Raw genomic sequence first — 19,785 nt, 5'->3', positions numbered from 1 at the left:
TTTTAAATATATATATATAAAAATATGTAAAAATATAAATATATCCAACTGGATATTGGATATATGTATTATATATATAAATATATATATCCAATATACTTATATATAATTTGAACATATTTGGAAGAATATATGCCCATCTGTTAGCAATGGCTACTTTGGGGAAATGGGTTGGGGAAGGGAGAGACTTCAACTTCTTGTTTCATAGAATTCTGCTCTGATTTTTTTTTTAACTTAAAAAATTCCTTTAAATATTTTGAAAAAATAAAAATCCTAGTTAGCTCTTTGTTATGGGGAACAATAAGCCCAAACTAAATGAAACTAGATGTCCTCCTTGGAAACCTTAATCCACCCTTCCCATCTTAATCTCTCCCAACTCCCTGCATAAATCCTTCCATGAAGCCAGGCTCCCCTAACACACTGAGCATATTCATTAATGTCTTAAGTCAACATGTATTTGTTGACTGCTTACTACAGGCACTGGGAATCCACTACAGGCACTGGGAATCCATCAGAGAAAAAAACAGCTTCAACCAAGTGGCACATCCCCTCACCTCCCTCTGCTTTGGTCCATGTCTTTTCCTGTCTTCTCTATGGGCTCTTCAAGACCCCCTCCTCCAGGAAGCCTTCCTTTCCTTCTCCCTCCTCTGAACCCTCCTCTGAATCTTACAGTATTTAGTCTATATAAGTCTTTTCAAGAGTCATAACGGCTAGACTAAAGGTTCTAAGAGAACAGTAATTCGATGACTTAACATTTTTGTACTTTCAGCCTTCATTTATTAATTATATATTGAATGACTACAATCAGGATAGAGTAGGGAAGCTGGCACAGATCACATCCACCTGAAGTGGAGAGGAACTACATGAAACATGTAATGATGAAGATAACCCCTCCGTGAATTGTGTGATGAATAGTATGAAAGAGAAGTAGAGAGAGTCATGAGGATATATACCAGGGAAATAGATGCTGGAGTGAGGGCAGGGTTTGGAAGGGCTTCTCTGGGGAAGTCAAATTTAATTAGCTGGGATGTGAAGGAAGAGATGAAGTGCTCAGAGGGAGGGGCCCAGGTGGGAAGCATCACGGTGCACAGGAAGTGAAAGATGGCAGGGGTAGCTGTAGCCTAGAGAGAGGGAGGTGTAGGGTTAGCAGAGAAGGCTGGAGGGGGAGGTGAGGATCAGATCACACACGACCTTGTACATCACCTTAACCAATTTGGGCTTCATTCTATGAGCAAGGGGAGCCACTGAATTCTTTTAATTAGAGGATGGACAAGGGCACAGTTACCTTTTAGAAAGGTCCCACTGGCTAATGAGAGGGAATGGATTAGAGAGAGAGCCTGGGTGTTTCCAGCACTCCCCGGCCAGTATGGACTCAACTCTTTGTGGACTGATTGTTAGTATAGTGAATGCTTTTCCATCAGGTTAACATTTCCCTCTACATCTCGATCTCTCACCATCCATCTGGCACTTTTTCCTAAGGCCTCTTCCCTACCAGTCTTCAAATAACTCTAGAATTTTCCTCTTTTAAGAAAAGGGAAAAAAACGTAAACGTGCACTTCACAAGAGAAGCTACCCAAACTGCCAATACGTGTGTTGAAAGGCAATCAACTCCATTTGTGTAATCAGTGAACTACAATTATAAAGCACTGCACCACTTAACAGAATGACCAAAATTAGCGACAATACTTGGTACTGTCAAGGCCAATACCTACTGTTGTCAGGGGCTTTGATCCTCTGCTGGTAAGAGTGTAACTTCATTCTTGCTCTGTGGAAAACTGGCAGTATTTCCTAAAAATGAGCAACATATCTTTACCCTCTGACCCAGCCATTGCACCACAAGAAACATACGAAGAAATTCATGGCAGTATGATTCCTATGAGCCCCAAACTAAAAACAAAACGTTAACATGGATAAGTAAATTGTGGTATAGTCATACACTGGAATACTATAGAGCATCGGGAAGAAATGAACCACAGTTACACCAAGAGTATGACATACAGCAAAAAGAAGCCAGGCATAAAAGAATAGGTATTGTGAGTCTAATTGCATGAAGGTTTCAATTTAACTGATGCAATTAGAAACCAGGATAGTGGTTACCTTTGGATAACCTTTACCCCTAAGGAGGGGGAGAGACTGGAAAGGGGCACCAGCATGGGTCTATCTGGGGTGTTCATTGTGTTCTAGTTCTTGACCTGGTGACGATTCCAAGAGTGTGGCCACTTTCACAGATCATCGAGCTGTATGCTTAGGATGTGTGCACTCTTTTGCAGGTATATCGTATTTTAATTAAAAAAGAAAAAAAAAAAGGAAAAGAAAACTTCAGATTACATCGCAAAGGAAAGCTCTAGGTCCCCAGAGCTAGAGCTCTGTTTTGAGTCTGTGGCAATGATAACCTGAGACTTGAACTTAGTTTTGTTGTTGTCTCTGAGCTCTTCTGATGTCATTTCCTTCTCCACAGCCCTCCCTCCAGGGCAGTCTCGCTGGGAGATGGTATCCAACAGGACCCTCAGTGCTAGGCTGTGGTGAATTCTTCTTTTGAAGGAAACTTAAAAAAAAAAAAAAAACAACTTGGTTTCAGGTCTTGTCTAACTTGTTTCTCTTTATGCCTCTTGGTTACTTACCTCACTCACTCCTCCAGGCTCCTGAGCATTTTCTTCCTTTTTCCAATCCTATACACTGGGCGATGCTCTCTCTTGTGCATCTTTGAGTTGTTTTTAATTGTTGAGAGAAATATGCTTTAGTTTTGCAACTCAAAATATCATTAATACAAATATATTTCACAAAATTCTACCTTTGCCACACTGACTTAACTTTGTGCTGTTAGGTGATCAAAGATTTTTTGCACCTGATGCGATACCCCCATCATTCATCTGAACAGTTCTACGCTAGTATCTCTAACGTTTCTCAGTGGAGCTGTGTAACCACAGGGCAAGTTACCTTAAGCTTTCTGATCTCAATTTTCTCGTCTATAATGAGGATAATAACAGTCCTCTCCTCTTACAGTTGTTGTGAGATTTGAATGCGGTAAGACATGCAGGATGTATAAAATAAATACATTTGATAATAAAATAGTTGCCCAATAATGGCAACTATTGGCATAAAATAGTTGCTCAATAAATGGGAGTTGTTTGAAGTACTAAGGGCAGGAAGTACTGGTGATTTGTCCCTGCAGACCTCAAGGATTAAACAGAGAGACATGCTATTTAGAGGGGTTGATCTGTCGAGACCAACTGGTGAGGATTCTGCCTGGTCCTATTGAAAAGGTAGTCATTTCTCTAAAACTGCAGTCAGCCCTAAGGAAAGGTCAGCTTGATTTAGTGGCAGGCACAAATAAAACAGGTAAGGCTACCAAAATGTTTGGTTTCTTTTAAACTTAGGTGAGTATACGGCTGACAAGGACTGGGGAGCCAAAAGAGTACTCCATATCTTAGAGAATCTTGTAAAATGCTTTAACAAATATATAAGAATCATATATAATTGGCACACGCTTTGTTTGAATGCAAACACTGCTGTTAAAGTGGTGCTTAAAAACAGTTTGTTGGCCTTCTCTTCATACAGGAGAAACATTTCTCTCGTTTACACTACTCTCTTGCTTAGCAAACCCTTATTTATCCTATAATGCAAGTGTAATCAGCCCAACATGTCCAAATGCCCACAGATTCTGAATTAGTAGAGTCTGAATTAGTGGAATTTTAGGCTGTTTCTCGTGGAGACAAGTGTTTGAAAACTACCCACTCCAACAGTTTCGAGAACACTCTATGAAAATGACCCCTTCCCTCCTCTTTCCCCACGTCTTCCTGCTTTGCGTGTTTCAGTTCTGGCTGTCAAAGGAGACAGAGGAAAAAAAAGACTCAAAAGTATTCTTGGGACACGTGAACAGTTATTTATTGAGAAGCCACAGTTTTCCACACTTTCATAACTGTAGGCTTTATATAAGGCAAAAGCAAGATGGATCTACTACTTGACACAGAAAGAAAGAGCTCTGCAGAGGACCCCAGGGTCACACAGCTACAGATCAAAATGCAATGTACATGACAGATATAAAAAACAGTGTGGAACAAAATAATTTAAATTATGGTTACAATCTACTGAAGGAAATATCCATGTCTTATTATAAACACATTTATAGTCTAGGGTCATAATTTAAATATTCAGGTCTTTTTTTATTTTTTACATACACGGTTATTGAAACATAAAAGCAAAACATAACATCTAATAGGATGAACTTTGATAGAAGACAGTCGCTCTGAACTGTGCTGGATGTTATGATAGGATCGCCCTTGCCGTGGCAATTAGGAGGATCAATCCATTGGTATGTAGCCATCCTTTTTTGGGGTAACTATCTGGATAAATGAAAGGGTTAACAAGGACACCAAGGGTTCATTTTTCAGCTTTAGGGGAACAGAAAGAACTGAAAGTTGGTTATTGGAGACTTGCCTTCTGTTTTTCAAAAAACAAAGCAGATCTATGTGTCTTAGTTAAATTCATTTATTGTACTCCTTTAAGTAACTGGCATCCACATACGGGAAACAAAGAAAGTAACTGGCGTACTCGCCCTCACATCCATTTACCGTCGACGCGCGCACAGCACACTGATGAAGCATCACTGAACTCTGCTGATAACAGGGGTACACCTAGCAACTGAGCTATGTATTCTCCATAAATGGTACTTAAAGAATGGTGCTCCATATTGCTTGTAAACAGATAGACATGGATTCAGGAAATCGTAGAGTCGAAGGTCGTTTGCTAATCTTGGTACCACGTAGCTAAAATGGCAGTTGTATCATCAGTACACATCTCATGGCATGGTAGTTGACAGAAAATTCCATAATGGGGTTAACTAACAGACTAAGGACATGCATTGATTACAAGACTCTGGCTAGTGGACTCGAGGCCCAAGCGTTCTAATCATCCTCTTCGTCTTCCTCATCGCTGTCCTTCATGCTGATCCCCTGCAGACCCCCGCCCTCGCTCACGGACGCTGTGGCCTCCTCCACAGTGAGACGGTTCCGGATGGTTTCGTAGGTCTTGCTGTTTAAGGTTGAGTCCAGGACTCCTTGCAGTCGGAAATCTCTATAGGTTTTCTAAGGAGGGAAAAGATGCAGTGATGAGGGAGATCTCATCTCCATGAAGGGACGGACAGGGCACAAGGCAAGCATGGGGTTGAGAACACTGACCTCAGCTAAGTGTCACACTTCATGCACTGGCACATGAAAAGCCACCATGCTCAGATTTCACTTGTACTGAAAACTGAGATTTGTTGAATGACAGAAAATGAGAAATGGTGACAGGATAAACTGTATTAGATGAGACAAAGCAAAGAACATAAGCTTGTGTTTATTCAGTTCTGTAAAGGGAAATGTTCCATAATTGTTTTGGTTCTTTTTTTTTTTTGGTCTGGTTCTTTCTCTTAGGTTTGTATCATATCATATGATAGACAGTGTGAGGGGCTATAACACATAAATGATGGATCAAATGACTATGGTATTTTACGATTTCTGCTGCAGTCTGGTCCTTAGTATTTGTGAGGCTTGTAACTGCGTATCCCTCTGTCTCATTCACAAGACAGACATATGCATGTTGGTATACGAAACCGATCATAGGCAGCAACAATTACGGGGAAGATGGAGCCTTAATGCCTCATCAATATGTTGCGGGCATGTGACATTTCTCATCTCCTTAGGAAAGAAGTGTATCTATTCTGTTCACAACTTCAGGGTCTCAGGGAAGAAATTTGGCTCTTTTTCAAGAACAATGGTTTGGTATTGCTGAACCACAAGTTCTTTCTTTGTTCCTTCAGGCGATTTCTCTTGGATTTCCTTAGGTATCCCAGGGACTGTTTTTCTAGGAATCCCTTCGCGTTAATTGAACATGACCAGAAGCATCTGGCTGTTGTCTACTTCACAAAACATTTTTTTGAAAAAGATCTCTCTCTAACTACAACTCCCCTCATCACACTGCATATCATTTCAGCTACTGATTCTGCTGTTTGTTTCTCCTCTTGATATGGGAAACTTGCTAAGGGGTCAAAAGAAGGAACGGTAACATACTTCAACGCCACTTGCGTTATGATTTCTGGGTTTTGGAGTCCATCTGATGCAGTCCTAGTGTCAATCACCATGTCAACCACTCCTGAAGGTCTCATGTGGTAATGACTGCAGAGTGAACTAGTGAATGCTGTTCAGCTCAGTGAAGTCCAGTAATAAAAGATTATGGATAGGATGACCACATGTTCCCTTTGCCAGTTTATATCTATGGTCCCAGTATGGTTATTTGTAGCAGCTTCTTTCTTTCTTCAAAGTCATCTGGTTTCGACACTAAATTCAAAGGTCATCCTAGCTATGGCTCAAGCTGCAAGGCTAGGTAGCTAGCGGAACTGTGTCTGTACCTGGAGGGGGAAGGGTAGGAGGCTGAGTAAAATGCTAGGTCTGGTGGAGACCAGATATCCAGATGATTTACTTGATTTTTCTGTACTTTTCAATCACTTAGAATTGATTGCCAGAAGATGATAAGAAAAAGGAAGAACTCACTTGAATATTCTCCTCTCTAGTCAAATTCCAGAGCAGTGAGTTTCCCAGCCAGACTCTGAATGTCTAAGGTCAGGGACCACATAGAGTCATTTTTTAAAAATACTCCCATCTTGTAGTATACAAGTAGGGACTCGACTAATATTTGTCCAAGGTTGGATGAAAAAATGCTTGCTGGATAATGAATGAATGGATGAATAAACCAAGTGATGCAGAGGCAGGAAAGAAAGCCAATTATCATTGGAAGTTTGCCTCGGAGAAGGAGGCCCCTGGGTAACGTACTTAGGGAAGAGGTGGTGAATTCTGCTTCATCCCTCTGTGCTGTGGCTCTAGTTAAGCCGGGCCCACTTTTGGCAAAAGTGAAGGAGTTCCTTCGGCAGGGACGTTTCTGTGTCCCTTGCCTGTGGTTCACGTTTGTGTTGTTTTTGGCAGAGGTTAAGAAGAAACCTCCTCTCTGACTTATATTTTTTTCTTAATAAAATATTGCTAATTCTAACAGTCTCAACAAAAATCTGAAAATCAGTAATGGGAAGATATTCTAACACGTTAAAATTCATGTCTTCTTTTCATGTCTACCCAGGAAGGGTCAAACAGAAAAAATTCCCCTTAAGAGTATTTATAGCCAGAAAATGGAATGCAAGGGGTCAGGCAATGGTTAGTGAGGTTGCCTTAAGGAACTGAAATTTAAATATATGAAAATTAGGCTGGGTGCACAGTCCAAGTGCATAGATTTCTTTTTTAAGAGCTGCAGTACACTGCTGTCTGCAACCTTCCCTGGGAGGACTCTTTGTGAGATCAAATGCATATGATAATAATTCTCCTTAATTACACTCAACGGAACAGTAATTGGTTTTAAGTCAGCACTGGGGTAGTGGAGCACCTTCAATGAAATGGCGCTAATCCGAAAGAGACTAAGAAATGGGGCGGGGCGGGGGGGGGGAATAGCGGGGGCGGGGCGGGGCGGGGCGGGGGGGGGGGACTCGGCAAACTGTTAAGAAATGGAAATGCATCTCTGCTTTATCATTAAAATATTTTTAAAGAGACTTTGTGCTCTGAATGAGATTTTTGCATACGAATGTTTTAAAACCCCCTATGATGAAACATCAAATGGAAACTGAAATGATCAAAAATGTATTTACCCCCTTCTGTGATCTTATTATTTCATGTAAACCACTGAGATTTCACGCTGAAATAATTATCATTAGTCCAAGGCACACACACAAGAACAGGGGGAAAAAAAGCTACATTCAGGGTATGTTACCTCACCTTCAGGATCCTTTACATTTCACTGTATACACGCATTGTAAGAGAAACTACTTCAATTAACTACAAGAACAATATTGATTTGCATCCAGATAATGATCACAGGACATATTTAGAAAGAGCCGGAGGTAAATATTTCTATTAAATTAATTGTGGCAAAATTTTATTTAATTAAACCATAAATGAAATTGGTAATGGATGCGATTAGCATAGTGGTACCCAAAAGCCAGCTTTTGAAAGTTTAATGCAAAGGGCATGATGGCCCTTGCAGTATATTTGCATGGCAAATACATAAAGTATTTATCCAGTCTGGATAAAATATCAAATTCCTTTTTATTAAATTTCCCTTTGATGTCTGAGTAATAAATTAACCAGGCATCCCAAAGTGATTTCACCGGTTTTTCTTGCCTGAGATACTGTTTTAGGAATCACCTTGTTTTATACACAAACTAATATTTTTTGTGTTAAGGAAATCCTGCAGCTTGCCAATGAAATGTATTTCAGTGAGCTGTTTGCAAAGGAGAATCATTATGTTTTCTTTTACCTTTACCATCCTAATTAGTGTTTTCAACTGATAAATGTGAAGCTGTAAGTCCATCCGGTCCGTCAGCCAGGTACAGATCACGTTCATGGAGCTGCTGTACCATTGCTGAAAAAAAAGACAAAAGTTCTCCAGCCAACACATCACGGAGCATTTAAAGAACAGAGACGAAACAGGCCACGTGTGAGCACCCTGCTCTGTTCCAAGAGGAAAACAAAATGGTTAAAGAGAATTTCAGAGCACAGAGATCATGAACAGTAACTGACGCAAAAATCACGAGGTACCAGATCAGCCGAAAAGAGATCGGTTTGGACTCTGAATCGAAAACAGAACTCTTCCACTATACACACCTCATATACAATCAATTCATAAAGACCACCGTTTGCTCTTCTGATTCTCCTTTTTGTTGGTTCATTTTACTCAGTTGAGATTTAAGTCACTGTTTGTGTCCTAACACCATTGTCTCGGGTGTCCAAGACGATGGGGGCTTCTCCACTGAACCAATCGATGCCCCTTGCTACTTACCTTTTGAAAAAATCCAGACCCTGTCTGCTTAGGACAATTCTAGGAATCAGGCTGAGAGCCTTAAGAATTCAGGGCAAAGTTTACCTTCATTTACCCTAAAGGGGCATTCGGATAAAGACAATGAAGGCGGGTTTCTCTTTAAGGGCCAAATTATACTCTGGGCAGCTTATGTGGCCTTACATTGGCTGTGCAATCTGTTTTAATCTTAACACCAAAAAATTATGGAAGATGAGAGAAAAAAAAACATCTACAAATGAGCTCATTTCAAGCTGTTGAAATCATACTTCCCCTTAAGGGGGTTAAATTTTGCTTCTTGTCTGTGAAAAATGCTTGAAGCTGTGTCACTTTAGACTGCCACCCCTGTGGTGCACGGAGTCTCTGGTGCGGTATAATTTTGCAGTACTGCTCATATATTCATAAATCTCACTCGGAGACATATGAACAGTGTTATGAAGTGTCAGTACCAAAAAAAATCTAATCTTTTAAACTTCACCAGGTTTCATTACGCATTGCCGCTTATACCAAACAATTTACAAATAAAATGAAAAGGTGTGGATGGACCTATATATTTATTTATAGGGCATGTATATGAACTGTGTGCAGAAAAGATGTTAAAAAAAAAGTGGTTAGAGAATTGAAACGCTGCATACTCTCCTGTTAACCAACACGCACACGCGCACACGCACACGCACACCAGTGGAGATTTGAAAAGCATAAATAAAAACATGTTTCTGATGGTAACTCCACCCTTTCTCACCTAAAGATCATCCAAAATCAGTTTATGCCTAACACTCACAGTTTTTCCGAAGCCTTGTTTCTGACTTAATTTCTTTAAAAAAAAAATTAATTTGGGTTTTTACTTGCAAGGTAGAACTGCCAAGTTTCACCTTGCAAGAAACGACACAGTCTCAGCCATGGCGTTCAGAAGCCCTCTTTGCAATCTTTCGTTTCTAGGCTCTTTCCTCATCAGAGCCAATTGTGGCTCTCCTTGGAGCCCAGCCGCAAACAGAGACCACACTACCCCAATCAAGGCAGCACCGCAGCCTCACAGCCAACTTCTGCTCTTTTAAAGATCACGGAGGCGAAACTGTCAGTTTCAGGAACCTTCTGTCCCTCCCCAAGGGAGCAGGCGGGGTGGGGGGGGGTAGGGATTTATTTCTTGAGATCTGCAGTTCACTCCACGTAGGCAGGGGATTTGCCCTGGTCCAGCTGCTTCAGGCATGGACAGGTTTTCCCCTCTAGGAGCAAGAACATTTCACTGAAACTTTTTTTGGCGGGGGGGTTGTGATTATTTGGAGGTGTTTTTGGCACCTCCTGCCTTGGGATTCTGGAGCTCTTGATGTCATTGCATCTGGGTTTGTTAAGGGGCTAGGGACAGGAATATGACTAGGTCATGGGTGTTTCTATAGCCCTACTTTACTCTCAGCTGGGGGACCTCTTGTGTTTACCCCAGGCCTCAAATTCCACATTTACTGACTTATTCTGACATGAAATCTGGGGGCTCAAATAATCTATTTTGAGTGTCATGAGCAACGCCCCCTACCCCAGACTCCCACCTCCTGGGGTTGGAAAATGACCTTCAAAGGAACCTGGGTGACCTCCTGGCCAAACCTACAAGACCAGGACCCCATGATGAGTGCATCTCAGGGACACAAAAGAGGAATGTGGCACTCTGGCTTCTAGGCAGAGGTGGCATTTTGCTTTGGCTGTGACAACGGGCAAACCAGCGCTGGCTTCTATCACTGCCAGCAAGCCTTGTGCAACATGCCTTTTTCTCTTTGCTGAGAGATATGCCACCTTTCAGGGGAAAAAAATAACGAACTCCCCCCCCCAGCCCTCATTTTATATAAGTAATTCCCATTCTTGTAAATGGCTTTTGGCTATTAAAAAATTAAAAGGGAAAGGTAGACTGCTATCAATACTCTTTCTCTGCTGCTGAAAGGGTAGGGCGGTAGGAAATGCATGCAGCGATGGATGGATCAGCGCATCACGCTCACAGATTCCCACCCCAGGAGAACAAGAAAGCCCTGGAACATCCATGCTTTTTCTCCTGGATCTCACATCTAGCAAAAGAAGTGTAAAAAATGTATGATGCCCCATTGGCTACACATTTCAAGAGGCAAAAGGGAGTAAGTCACGCCTTTCCAAACCTTATGCTCAGTAGATGAAATTGGAGGCACTCTTGGATGAAGCACAGCGCTAACTTGGTTTTCCAGAAAGGCGCTTAAAGGCACTTGGATGTTGGAGAAAGCAGGAGTCACTGCCTTCTAGAACTTTAAAACATTAGAGGTGAAGGGGATCTTCCACAGAGCTCCTCCTTTGTAGAGGAGTAAACAAAGGCCCAGAGAGGTGAAGTGACTTGCCCAAGGTCACACAGCTAGTGAGTCCAGAAGTGGCAGTTTTCCAGGATTAGGCACTGGAGTGAAAAAGCTGATCACCTAATGACTCCTCCCTAGGAGGGTGTAATAGTGCGCTGGACATGAGAGCTGATCTTGTGTATCTCTTCCCAACTCTACATTCAGGGGTATCACATTGATATCTAGAAATAGGCCTTAGTGGGCGTTTTTACCCTATGGAAATTGGCAAATGCCAGAAACCAGGGCATTCTCCCTTCCAGAAAGCCAGTTGTTATAACATTCAGTTCACAGTGCTTATTAATCAGGTTTGCTTTATTTGAGATCGATGCTAATACAGCAGATTTGTTATGATTCTTCAAAAGAGGAAATTCATAAAACATTTTAAGTTCTCCCCACTTTGTTTTGTCTCTGGTTCAGATATGCCTTTTCCAGAGATAGCCTGATACCTGGACACTAAAATTTTGGTAAAATGCACTCTAAACCCTTAGAAATAAAAATTGTGAGCTGATGACATAAACTAAGTATTTAAGTATACTCATGACTCCTTTGCTGCCTGCCCTTAATTCAGGTATATTAAATGGAAACTTTCTACATAAGGTTACTTTAATCCTAAAAAAGCCCTAGAGAAATAAAATCCCCAGTACCCTGGGTACCTCTGAAGTATGTTCTCTGGGGATAATTCTGTGAAGGTGTTAGAGTTGGAAGCCAAAAGGACGCCCATCATAGCTATGGCCTGCAGGAACTTCTCGGGTTGTTAAAATCACCGGAAACTAACATGACATTGTAATCAACTATACCTCAATAAAAAAAAATTTTTTAATTGAATGCAAAAAAAGAGAACCTGGAAGGTTGATCTAAAACTGTGCCATTTAATTCTTTTCCTTCCCTCCCTTCCCTCCCTTCCTCCCTCCCTTTCTTCCATCATAGTTGTTAAGAGCACAGGCTTTATCTGTCTTTTGCCTAGGTTTGTGATCTTGGGCAAGTTACATATATTCTCAGAGACTCATTTTCTCAATCAGAAAATGGGAATTAATCAGCCTTTCATAGGCGTTGTGATGCTAAATGAATTAATGCTAATAAAGCTCACATCACAGTACTCGGCACATAATAAGGCCTCAATATATGTTAGCTACTACCATGACGACGACCACCACCAGCATCATCACAATTGTCACATCATCGTCACCACTAACATCTTCATCATCATCACCATTAACGTCATCTCTCTCCTCTTTTTCTCTCTCTTTCTCAACCCAAGAAATACCACAAAACAAGGAAGAAAGCAGAGCAAGTGACCAGAGAAAGGCATGCAATGGTGGAAGAAATTATTCCTATTGGAATATCTCTAGAATCATATGCATAAGTCTTACAGGACACATGACTAGCTCAAAGTAATTCCACTGTAAAGTTGTTTGTGTTAGATCATCACCCAAACCTATAAAACCATCCTGGGTGCATTATACACATTTAAAACTATATTGACCTAGATTTATATACTGGATTCAAAGGATTCAGACAAATAATGAGTGATTTTTCAAACCATGTGTGGATAAATTACAGCTTCAGCTTGGGCTGGCTACTTATTAGCTGGATAAACTCAAGCAAGCTACTTAACTTTCTGACCCCTAGTCTTCTCTTGGGGTTAACCCTTACTTCATAGGATTACTGTGAGTGTTAAAAGAGATAATTATGTAAAGTGCCTAGCACAGTGACTGTCACATAGTAAGCACTCAATAAAATTTAGCCACTGTTGTTATTATTACTCTCAAAAACATAACAGGTATCCTTTTAATATACCGTACAGAAGAATTTTCTTGATCCATTTCTAGTAGAAATTAACTTGCTGATAATCGGGCCACACATTCTGCCCTGCAACTACACTGAGTTCATGCAGAAGAATCGTTATACACAACATGTCTCTCTGTCATGTAGGGGCTCACTACAGCTAGGACTGGGGTGAGGCGGGTGAGGCAGGATCTTGCAAGTGCAGGATCGGATGCTGCCTTTAATGCACATTTTAGTATTTTGTTCATCATGGATTTTTTGCATTCATTTTGATTTTTTTAACATATTAAAATATGTATTTGATGACTATATTTTCTGGCTCCTCCTTAAATTTTGCAACTGAGAAGTGAATCATTCACCTCTCCCTAGTCCCCAGGCTTGGGTTCACTGTTTCCCCTGGGAATTTTATCCTTGGGAAGTGCTGCAGGATTATGAGACAGGATGAATACTTCACACCTCACGGGACAATATAGGGTTCCCAGAAAATGGATTTTCACTTGGATTTGGATAATCCCTCATCAGCAGGATAGAGTGTTACTCCAGTGATTGCTGCTGCCTTTATGCCTCTGTCATCACAGCCACCTAGATGAGTCTAAATTCCCTACTCCCACCCCTACCTTGATGTTAATTCAACGTCCTAAAGGGACCTTACTGTTAATGATTCATTTGTTTTTGGAGCCAGCCACATCGGATACCTGAGTGGCAATGAAAACAAGGGACAGAGGCTGAAAAGGAGACAGAACTACTCAATGTGTTTCCATACTCATTAATTACAAGGGTAACATACCCGTGTAACTTACACAACCCCCCCATCAGACAATACCATTCCATAGGACTTTATAGAGTCTCAGTTTTTAACAAAGTCCTATTTTGTACAGGATTACTAATACACACATACACATACATACACATTCACAAAATTAATAAAAACAGTTACCTACTCATTGAACACCGAGTCCTTACAATGTACAAGCACTGTGAAGAGCATTCCACAAGCATTGTATAATTTCATCATCAAGTTGAACTCTTAAGAGTATCTATAAGGGGAGGGATGGACTGGGAGTCTGGGGTTGGTAGATGCAAACTATTACATATAGAATGGATGGACAACAAGGTCCCACTGTATAGCACAGGGAACTATATTCATTGTCCAGGGATAAACCATAATCGAAAAGAATATAAAAAAGAATGTGTGTGTGTGTGTGTGTGTGTGTGTGTATAAAACTGAGTCACTGCTGTACAGCACAAATTAACACAACATTGTAAATCAACTACACTTCAATAAAAAATAAAAATAAAATTAAAAAACAAAACAAACAAACAAACAATAGAGTTTCAATATTATTAACAGCCCTGTTTTGTAGATGAGAAAAAGGCGCATAGGTAAGTTAAATAAGTAGCCTGTGGTCACACAACTAGTAAGCAGTGGGACAGGCTTCAAGTTGGTTATTTACCACTACATCTGTATGAGTTGTCACATTCAGCTCAATAATTTTAAAAAGCAATGGTTTGTTTATATAGAAACAGCTCTAGTTTCCAGGTGCCTTTTCAGCAAAGTCATTCAGCTCTCAAAGGACAAGTGTGTGGGTAGGATAATGCTCTTGGATCTGTCTCCCTCAGAGCCCAAGCTTGGCCTGGTGTTGAAAAGATTCTACTTTTTTATGAGCTTAGAAAGTCACTAGGCAGAGGGAGGGGAGTCAGGGGCTTTCCCACGGAAAACCACTCAACAGCCTTAAAGAACTAATGGATGAGAGACAATCATTGCTGACTCTTAAGGGAAATGATTAGAAAGTTGGATGGGGATGAGAGGTGCCATTTCTTAGGTAGCATCAACGTATTTGTTTTATTAAACAGAAAATATATTTATTATATAATATGCATATTCTGTTTTACTTAGAAATACTTTAAAACTTAGAAAAGTTGTAAAAATAAAGTAGTATAAATGACACCCATATACCCTTTACCCAGATTCACCTATTGTTAACATTTTACCCCATTTATTTATTGTTTGAAAAAAATATATATATATTCCAACTATATATATATATATATATATATATATATATATATATATAGGGTTTTTAAAATTAAAACAATTTTTTTACTGGAGTATAGTTGATTTACAATGTTGTGTTAGCATCAATGTATTTTTAATTTCCCTCCGTAGCCCTACCTAATCCCTTCTTACTTTCTCTTAGGTTGGTAACTCAGCAATTGCTACTAAAAGAAAATTCTCACTGTGGGTAGTGTGAGTTTTCAATGAGAAATACAACTAGAAATATTGCCTTTGTCACAACGAATTGAACTTTCCTAACAGGGTTTTGGAGATACAAAAGTTATGACATTGATAAAAATTTCATTCCTAAAAAATTATCCATTATAAGTTTTAACATTTTCTGTGAACAGGGAGAGTAAAATAGAACCTTGGGGAAATTCAGTTTCATGTGTAATTAAAGATGTCACCAGAAGTGCTAGAAGAGAAATTTTAGGCAGAGTCACAAATCCAATGAAAATAGTTCAGTGCAAAACTCAGTTCTTCCTGTGTTGCTTTTTTTCTTTAAAGAAACATTTTATTGAAGTCTAACATGAGTACTGCAGTGTGTCACTTTTAGCAAAACACACGCACATACACACACACCTTCTGAACAAGACATGCTGCCCCATGCCTATGATGGAAGGTAATATTTAGTCCAATATAGTAAAAATGAGCTTTTAGAAAATTTGGTATTTGACCTAAGGACCAATAACTGCACCATGCACAAACACACATCTTCACACACTTTCTTTGATTAAAAACTGTGACTCAGGGACTTACGTGATGGCGCAATGGTTGGGAGTCCACCTGCAAATGCAGGGGACACGGGTTCGAGCCCTGGTCCGGGAGGATCCCACATGCCATGGAGCAACTAAGCCCATGCACCATGACTACTGAGCCTGCGCTCTAGAGCCTGTGAGCCACAACTACTGAAGCCTGCGTGCCTAGAGCCCATGCTCTGCAACAAGGGAAGCCACCGCAATGAGAAGCCCATGCACCGCAACGAAGAGTAGCCCCCGCTCGCCTCAACTAGAGAAGGCCCATGGGCAGCAATGAAGACCCAAAAATAAATAAATAAATTTATAAAAAACAAAAAACTGTGACTCAGTCCAATACATCCTAAGCATGAATGATAGCTGAAATTCACAAGGACCTGAGTATAATGGTTGGCTTATTTCCAAATATATATTTCCTTTGAAACTGGCATGTTCATGCTATATATGCCAGGGAGGCAAAGCTCTCAATGCCTGGGCAGTTCATGGCTAAAGTCTAAATAGTTGAGTCTTTATTATCATCTGTAGTCTTGCTTCACAGATGAGGAAACTGAGGCTCAGAGAAGTAAAGTGCTCTAGCAGCTAGCAAGAGATGGAACCTGGACTCAAGAGGCTGAGAGGCAGTATAGCCTAGTGGCTAGGAGAATAGACTTGAATCAGGCCTGTCCTGTGTTTGAATCTTGATAAATCCCTTAACCTCCCTGTGCCTCAGTTTTCTCATCTGCTAAATGGGGATGATAATAAAAACCATTTATGGTTGTTGTGGGGGTTAAATGAGTTAATATGTGTGGTGTGCTTACAATAGCGCCGGGCACATACTAAGTGTTACCTGTTACTATCTTAGCTCCGCTATCCTAGCCTGCTTCACGAATAAGAAAGAGTATCTCCCTAAGTGCGAGCTCTTCAGGGTTGTGCAAAGCTTTCTAAGCAGCTTTCATTCTTCAAAAAAGATCTGAGCAAAAAGGTAATTTGTAACCTCTTGGTAACCAACCTGCATTTCTGGACTGAAGAAACACAGTGAAACCTGGAAGATTTTTATCTCCTCTTTGGAAAGTACCCTTTCTCCAACTCAACACAGCCACACAGCAGAGAAATTGCCTCAGCACCTTGCCTGACTGTCTAATGAAGAAAGGACATTTTATTTGTTGTCAAGGAAGCAAAGAGGAAGATAATACTTTGACCACACCCATGTGACTAAGTTCTTCATTTTGCTTTTTGTGACCAAAGTGGGTTATTATTAGTTAGGGGGAAAAAACCCTACAACCTAGGTAAATGGCTGTATTGAAACACTGTAATGAAATCTTTTACATTTGAAACTTTCAATGCATATTTCTTCCTTACAATTTGGGTAATTTAAGAGCATGTGAAAAACTTCACCAAGGGTTTCTCCACACGTTTCTACCAAAGTCCCCACAGCTTCGTTAGCCTGAGCTGCAATTCCATAGCTTCACAGATCTCTTTAGGGCTAAGGATCACCAGGGATCTGGTTGTATTTAGTGTTCTAATCCAGATTCAGAGAGGGCTTGACAAAGAAACCTTGGCATGTTCAAGACATTTGTGCCAAGTGGGCACGAACAAAAGACTGCACACAAGTTTCGGGGTTTGTCAGAGCTCCCCAAGGGAGCATATAAGGGGGCATATCATCTGAGTACTTTAAAAAATGGATACGCAGTTGAAAGATGCAATCTTCTGCCTTACTTGAGTGTTACTGTAATTCAGGATATGATCCATCAAAACAATTGCTCCTAGAAATGGGTATTTCCAGTCACAGCTTCAGGACGCCCAGCTAAAAGCACAAAGACACTGAAGATAACCGACACCAAAATCAGAGGGTATAGATCATCAGAATGACCTTCCAGGCTATCTCAAGTGTCCTTTTTAGTGGAGACTAGGTTTGTTTTTTTTTAAAACATTAATTCTCTGGCTGCCTAAAAACCATTTCATTGAAATCTTTATGAAGCTGTCTTAGTGCCGTGGCTTTTCAAGGTTCTAAACTCTGGATAGCATCCTCCTGAAAGTCTGATGCAATCAACACTGAGGGGGAAGTCAGAGGCTCCTTGCTGAAACCGTGGTTCCAGAGACTGTGGTAATCTACAACCTGGTGTGAAAAGCACCCACTACTCTTTGCCTTTAGCTTCTTCTCATAAGGAAGAGATAGTGCAAACGAAATAATTTTTTTAACAACTTTGATTTAAATTGCTACTGCTTAAAATGTTTGCTTCTTCTATAGGAATGTGTAGAATTTCACATTTGGGAGCTATTTTATTTTATTTTATTTTTATTTTTTTAGCAATTTTATTTTTAACCTCCTTAGAAAGAGCCTAAATGATACCTTAATATTCTTTTACTAAAATAAGCAGTTATGTCTTCAAGACCAAATTTCAACTCTCTAAACCTGGAGAAATATGAAATATGGAGAAATATCCAGCAACAAGTGTCTTTAGCAATGATATTTCAAATGGATGATCAAAACGATGACTGTGTACTTGGACTCCTGATTTAATGCATTGCAGCCTTCTAACCAAGTCACTACTATCACTTTTAGTTGCCTGGGAGAAAATACAAGGGAAGTAAGAGTCCTGAAGGATCCTTTCTGAAAGTAAATCAAGCAGGAGAGTTTAATACAAAGCTTAGCTTATACAGGCTATACAGGGGTCTCTCTCTCTGGAAGGCACATTCTCTGTTCTTGTTTGTTTGTTTGTTTGTTTGTTTTAATGGTTTGATGAAGTTGTTGACAATCTCAGTAAGCTTTCCAAGCTACCCAAAGCCAGACCAGAAACAAGTTTGTCGCTTCTGAATCAATCAGACTGTATGAAATCCAAGAAGTAACAAATCCCCTTGTATCCTGCCCAATATGTCTCAATATGGTGGGTGGTCACCTGCGAGGAGATGTGATAATATCCAAAAGGCTTGCTTTCCTAATACTCCTAAGATATTGCTGGAAAGTTTACCATCTCTGAATGAGAAAACTAAGTCAAAGATCAACGGATAGATATTTTCCTAAAGACGGGAAGGCAAAGGATGGGAAAACAGAGGCACGAAAGTGAATTTTCAATTGCAAATGCAATCTCAACTTACACTCAGATACCGTTCTTCCACCATTTCCACAACCTGAGTACGTGCTATTATAAAAAGATGGAGATCCAGCAATTCCACTTGTGAGTACAGAGGCAAAGAAACTGAAAGCAGGATCTTGAAGAGATATCTGCACACCCATGTTCAGAGCAGCGATATTTGCAATAGCTAAAAGGCAGAAGCAACCCAAGTGTCTATTGACAGACGAATGGATAAACAAAAGGTGGTATCTATACACAATGGAACATTATTCAGCCTTAAAAAGGAAGGAAATCCTGTCACATGCTATCACATGGAGGAACCTTGAGGATATTATGCTAAGTAAAATAAGCCACTGAAAAAGACAAATATTATATGATTCCACTTACATAAGGTGTCTAGAATAGTCAAATTCATAGAACAAAGAATGGTGGTTGCCAGGGGGTGGGGTGGAGGAAATGGGGAGTTATCATTTAATGGCTATAGAGTTTCCGTTTTGCAAGACTTAAAGAGTTCTAGAAAGTGGTTGCACTTTAAGTGAACGCACTTAACACCACTGAACTGCACCCTTTGAAATGGTTAACCTGATCGATTTTACGTTATGCTTGTTTTACCACAATCAAAACAAAAAGAAGGGAAATGCAAAATTGCTCCCTTACTGAAAAGGAAACTTTGCTAAAGAAAGCACGGCTAGGTAGCAAGGTACATATTCTAATCTGGAACACCCAGCCGCGTTTCACAAAAAGCCAAAAAATTACGTGCATGAGGAACAGGGGCATTTCATTTAATCCCAGGGCTGAGACAATTTCTCAAGGCCGACTTCTGCGACTGCAGAACAAAGAACGTATCTGGTAGCATTTGCTCAGTCACTTATTGGGTTTATTTAAAACATGCCACGGGGCCAACATTTCTAAATCTGTGAAAG

General features: G+C 40.2%; 1 protein-coding gene across 11 annotated transcripts in view; it reads right to left on the bottom strand.

Annotated features, from left to right (window-relative positions):
• Positions 1-4,377: 4,377 nt before the first annotated feature.
• CADPS (calcium dependent secretion activator) overlaps positions 4,378-19,785 on the bottom strand; it is a 485,320-nt gene continuing 469,912 nt past the window's right edge. For all 11 annotated transcript variants that reach the window (XM_082638330.1, XM_082638328.1, XM_082638325.1 and 8 more), the window contains 2 exons: positions 8,335-8,439; positions 4,378-5,084 (listed from right to left, as the gene is read on the bottom strand). In XM_082638330.1, the coding sequence (XP_082494456.1) occupies positions 4,905-5,084; positions 8,335-8,439 (285 nt within the window). In that variant the 3' untranslated portion in view covers positions 4,378-4,904. The remainder of the gene's footprint in view (positions 5,085-8,334; positions 8,440-19,785) is intronic.

The sequence above is a fragment of the Mesoplodon mirus genome (genome assembly GCF_964341445.2).
Source record: "Mesoplodon mirus genome assembly, chromosome: 12".
Classification (NCBI taxonomy): domain Eukaryota; kingdom Metazoa; phylum Chordata; class Mammalia; order Artiodactyla; family Ziphiidae; genus Mesoplodon; species Mesoplodon mirus.
This window is presented reverse-complemented; position numbering and strand designations above follow the sequence as displayed.